Genomic DNA, 4921 nt, shown 5'->3' with positions numbered 1-4921 from the left:
AAAAATTCATTGAAATCATTAGATACCTTTCGGTCGTATCGTATTGGAATAACAAAATTATGTAAACTTTACAGTTTTTTATTTTATGCGGGTGACAATATCTTTCCTAGATACGAAAAATACCTGAGTGAAATAGTTTTTTAGTAAAAGAAAATTGTGCAATATTGCAGCGTTGTGCTGTTAGACAAACTGTTTAAATTTTAAAAAGAATTTATTTAGACTATTTTTGGAATGATGGTCACAATGTTTCAATAAAAAAAGACGCCCCTGTTTCAATCGTAGGCGCCTTTTTTTCATCAAAAAAGCTTTTCAAAATTGCCATAGCCACCCATGATTTCCATTTAAAAAAATACAAGCCGTTATTACGGCTAAACCAATAACTGAAAAAAAAATGTTAACTACATTATTAAATTTCTCGTAAAAAGTGCCTGTATAATGTCTTTATTTCAAATCCGTATTTTCTATAATAACAAAGATATGAATTTTTTTAGATTTCCCCAAAATGTCAACTTTTGTTTGTAAGTCAAAAACAAAAGTAAATAGCGGAATGCCGTTTTAACCAATATTATTTTCTCAAAAAATGAGCACTCGTTTTTGGCTAAACATCTTAGTTTCGGAGATTCCCCATTCGGACATCCAAAATGCAGCACCCTGTATATTATTCGTCGATAAAGCGGTATGATAAATAAGGGAAATTGGGTAGCAAGACGCAAACAAAAAGATTATTTTACTTTATTTGCTCGGTAAAGTATTATTTATTTAGCAAATGATCGATTTCAAATTTGTTTCTTGTTTGTGTTGAGTTGAATTGAAGGGTTTTTTTCTAAGTCGGATGATTAGATGCGACATTGACAATAATAACCCACATATCTCTGACGGGTCATTAGGCAGGATTTTTCACGCAATGTTATCTAAGTATAATGAAGGCTCTTCGAGCGGTTTAACTTATTGTACCACGAGAAGAGTTGACGAAATGGTGAGTAAATAACTACCATTCAAATTGAAAAGAATTTTTTTCTAGAAAACGTTCGTCATTTTAATAATTCTCGTGACGATTAGTGTGCTCCATTCCGATGGCTGTTGCAACAATTGCTCAACTTCGAGTTGTTCCAGTTGTTGTTCCTCTTGTCAACAACAATGTACAACAACCCCGTGTTTCCAATCGTGTCAACAAAACTGCTGTCAACATCAATCCAGCTCTTGCTGTGGCAGTTGTTCATCTTCGGGTTGTTCCAATTGTTGTTCTTCCTGTCAACAACAATGCACCACCACGCCATGTGTTGCAAGCTGTCAACAAAGTTGTTGTCATGAGAAAACATCCCATTGCTGCAACAGTCACAAACGCGATTGTTGTACTACAACTAAAGAGGTGGAAACAAGAAGAGATCGGGAGAAAACAACAGAGTTAGAAAGTTCATCAAAAGATGAGGATATCCATGTCAATGTTGACTCAGAAAACGTAATCAACAACCAAAACATTGTCAATATGTCCATCAATGTTGATAGTAATGTCATCAACAACATTTCGAATCAAGGAGGGGGCGGTACCGGAACCATTGGAACCAGTGTTGTCAAAGTTCCTGTTAAAGTACCATGTGAGACCACAACCCAAATACCTAGAATGCCGCCAGGACATCCTCCAGTCCATGGTTATCACCACCAGTGTTTACCACCACCACCACCGCCGCCACCGCCGCCCCAATGCTGTGTTGTTATCATTCCTTGTGCTTACCAGGGTTGCAACCCTTATCACACTCGTTGTGGTGGTTGTCACAGCAAGTATGGGTATTTACCCATCAACCCCTGTGGAGGAGGAGGATGTTATAAACATCAAACGTCACAATGTAGTTCTTGCAGTGATAATTATTATCAGACGTACCATGGGTACTCCCAATGTCATGGTTGTTTCCAAAAATAATTTGTTTTTTGTAAAATTAAAGAAAAAAATTGACACTTTCTAAACTGATAATCGTAAAATTTTTTATAAAATGTTATCAATAAATGTAAAGGTCGTATTTTCTCTCCCAGTCTATTTTGCAAGACACTTTCAACAAATAAAGGCCATGGTGAGTCTTAACGAAATAATTAACAAAAACATATTTTTTTTAGAGTTGTACTCATTTAATCACTTTTGTAATATGTTTTTTTCTACATTGTCTATATGCTTGCTATGATACATTTGATTGCTGTTGCGCCCATGGTACCCAACATACCATTTTTGTCACTAGAATTGTTCCACTTTGAAAAATAATACCAATACAAGCGATAATTGCTGTGATTTTTTAGATAGTTTCAAAAAATTCTCCGATAATTTCTAGTAATGCCAAAAAAATTCGAGTAATTCCAAACAATTCTGAAATAATTAAGTAATTTCAAATACTTTTAACTCCAAGCATTTACAATTAAATTTTAAAAATTTGTACAACTAATCCTATAGTTAGCGGCCTCTCAACGAAAATTAAACTTCTAAATTTAAAAAAAAATCTTGAAAATGATTAATCAACTGCAGATCGCAAAAAATATGATTTTCTAGACGTAAAAATCTCGTATAACACAAAAACATTTATTTTTTTTATCAATTTTGTCAAAAATCTATTGAAATTAATTAGTGTTTTATACTAAAATTATGTAAAATGTTTCAAAAAATCGATTGACGTCGGAAAGAATGCAAAATTCCTAATAAATATTAAAAAATAAGAGCATAAAAACTTTAAATAAGTACGACAACATGAAATGTATAATAAAAATAAAGAAAAAAATTAAAAGTCCTTTATTTAAAACAGCAATTGTAAAGCTCTTCAATTTGTAATTTGTTTTTTTGTAATATTAAAGAAAAATTGACACTTTCTAAGCTGATAATCATTTCCCCATTTCCAATGAGTAAGAATCACAGCGACATCTAGAATCATAAGATTTTTATAAAATGTTATCAATAAATGTAAAGGTCGTATTTTCTTTCCCAGTCTCTTTTGACACTTTCAACAAATAAAGGCCATGGTAAGTCTTAACAAGATAATTAACAGAAACAAATTTTTTTTCTAGAGTTGTACTAATTTAATCATTTTTATAACATGTTTTTTCTACATTGTCTATGCTTGCTATGATACATTTGATTGCTGTTGCCCTACATGGTACCCAACATACCATTTTTGCCACCAGAATTGTTCCACATCGAAAAATAGTACCACTTGTTGTGTTATTGTAATTCCTTGTGTTACACCAAACTGTAACCCATATTTTGTAAGTTGCAAGGGTTGTAAAGGTAAGTTTGGGTACCAAGCAAAAGACCCATGTAAGGGCAAGTGCCAGAAAAGACCTGTTTGGGTTAAGGAAACTTGTTGTACCACAACGGAAATAGACTGTACAAATTGCACAACCGATTTTTACAAGACTTACAAAGATTACAAGAAGTGTCGTGGTTGTTTTTATCTTGTAGAATAAAAGTGTGCTCTTATGTAACATAGATTAGGTTATCGTAAAGTTAAGTCGCCATTTTAATTTTTAAATTCAAAATGTTATCACAACAAACTTGTAATTTTGCAACAATTTATTGTCATCTTTGACACGAATAACTTCGACCATGGTGAGTAGTTGAGCAAGGTAACAAAATTGGTTTCACGTTTTTCTTTGTAGAAAACTTGTGTTTTGTTTGTAACAATTTTGGCAAACTTATCCGTTATTTATGCTTGCTGTAACAGTTGTAACAGTTGTCACCAACAATGTACAACTGTTGTTTGCGTAAATCAATGCCAAGTTAGTTGTTGCAACTATACAACAACACCTTGCCCGACAACTAGTTCTACAACGCCCACTTCTCCTACAGAAGCAACAACAAGAACACAGACACCAACAGAAATAACTCCACGACCAGAACGTATCCTTGAAGAACAACGCAGAATGGACATGAACGTCACTTCGTCAAATGTTATTAACAACATAAACACCATGAACGTCAATATCAAGATTAATAAATCCATCGACAACAACATTGATAATGATAACACTCAATCACCACTTCAAACACCAGAAACTAGAACAATAATAGTACCAAAAATAGTACCCGTGACGGTACTAGTACCAGTCAATACTACAACACCAGTAACACCAACAACAACAACCGTCAAACCTGATAAAAAAAAGTGTTGTATTATTATTATCCCATGTGTGAGTTATGGATGCAACCCGTACCATCGAACGTGTCATGGGTGCCATGGTAGTTATGGGTACGTTCCTCGCAACCCATGTGGCGTAGGGTGTTACAAAAAAGAAACTTGGGATCGAGAAAAGTGCCATTTAGGGCAGTGTGTTTCACACCAAGTTGATTGTTCTTACTGTGGGCACGATTTTTATCAAACTTATGATGGGTATTCCAGATGTCATGGGTGTTTTTATGGACATTGGTAATTTAGTACTGTTTAAAAAGTTTATAATAAAAATCTGATTATACCAACTATTGTTTTTCTTTTTTTTCCCAAAAAAAAAACAATTTTTAAACTGGGACTAGCGCAAAACTGAAGAGCTTGGGTAAAAACCCCAACTTATTTTAAAATTGAAACATTTTGAAAATTTCGAGTAGTTGTAAGTTTTGAGATTTTATCGGTGTTTTTATGGATATATCCTTTATGGACAAAAATTTAGAGGATTTATCTTTGGGTGAATATTAGAAACAAAGTGAAAACGGTAATAAAAAAAACTATAAAAACGTTTTTCTTGAGAACAAGAGAACAGTTTGTCGTACAAAAATAACCAAAGAGAGATTTAAAGAAATTTCAGCAAAATCATATGAACATAAGTGATTTTTTACCAAAAAAAAGAAAAAAAAACGTAAATGCAAAAGACCCAATTTTTGACATAAGTTGTGTTTTTCCGGTCTATTTAAATAAAATTTTGACTTCGTGAATTTTATTAAAAAAAGTAAATT

General features: G+C 33.0%; 2 protein-coding genes across 2 annotated transcripts; both read left to right on the top strand.

The window, feature by feature from the left end:
* The first annotated feature begins 904 nt into the window (after window positions 1–904).
* On the top strand, window positions 905–2058 carry LOC123006425. The gene is made up of 2 exons (XM_044400891.1): window positions 905–976; window positions 1022–2058. Exons 1-2 carry the CDS (start codon window positions 905–907, stop codon window positions 1916–1918), a joined length of 969 nt encoding a protein of 322 aa, XP_044256826.1. The 3' UTR covers window positions 1919–2058.
* An 834-nt stretch (window positions 2059–2892) lies between these two features.
* On the top strand, window positions 2893–4450 carry LOC123004474 (mucin-2-like). Its single transcript, XM_044397781.1, has 3 exons — window positions 2893–2997; window positions 3043–3583; window positions 3634–4450. Exons 2-3 carry the CDS (start codon window positions 3581–3583, stop codon window positions 4402–4404), a joined length of 774 nt encoding a protein of 257 aa, XP_044253716.1. The 5' UTR covers window positions 2893–2997; window positions 3043–3580; the 3' UTR covers window positions 4405–4450.
* The last annotated feature ends 471 nt before the right edge of the window (window positions 4451–4921 follow it).

The sequence above is a fragment of the Tribolium madens genome, unplaced genomic scaffold, assembly GCF_015345945.1.
Source record: "Tribolium madens isolate multiple individuals breed KSU strain unplaced genomic scaffold, Tmad_KSU_1.1 Scaffold_11;HRSCAF=98;Tcas5.2_LG3b, whole genome shotgun sequence".
Taxonomy (NCBI): domain Eukaryota; kingdom Metazoa; phylum Arthropoda; class Insecta; order Coleoptera; family Tenebrionidae; genus Tribolium; species Tribolium madens.
This window is presented reverse-complemented; position numbering and strand designations above follow the sequence as displayed.

What these genes read in the sequence shown, in the direction of transcription:
- LOC123006425 (XM_044400891.1), top strand. Translation starts at nt 905, where the DNA reads ATGTTATCTAAGTATAATGAAGGCTCTTCGAGCGGTTTAACTTATTGT. An exon ending in CGAGAAGAGTTGACGAAATG is followed by an intron (nt 977 to 1,021) that starts GTGAGTAAATAA and finishes ATTTTTTTCTAG; the next exon opens with AAAACGTTCGTCATTTTAAT.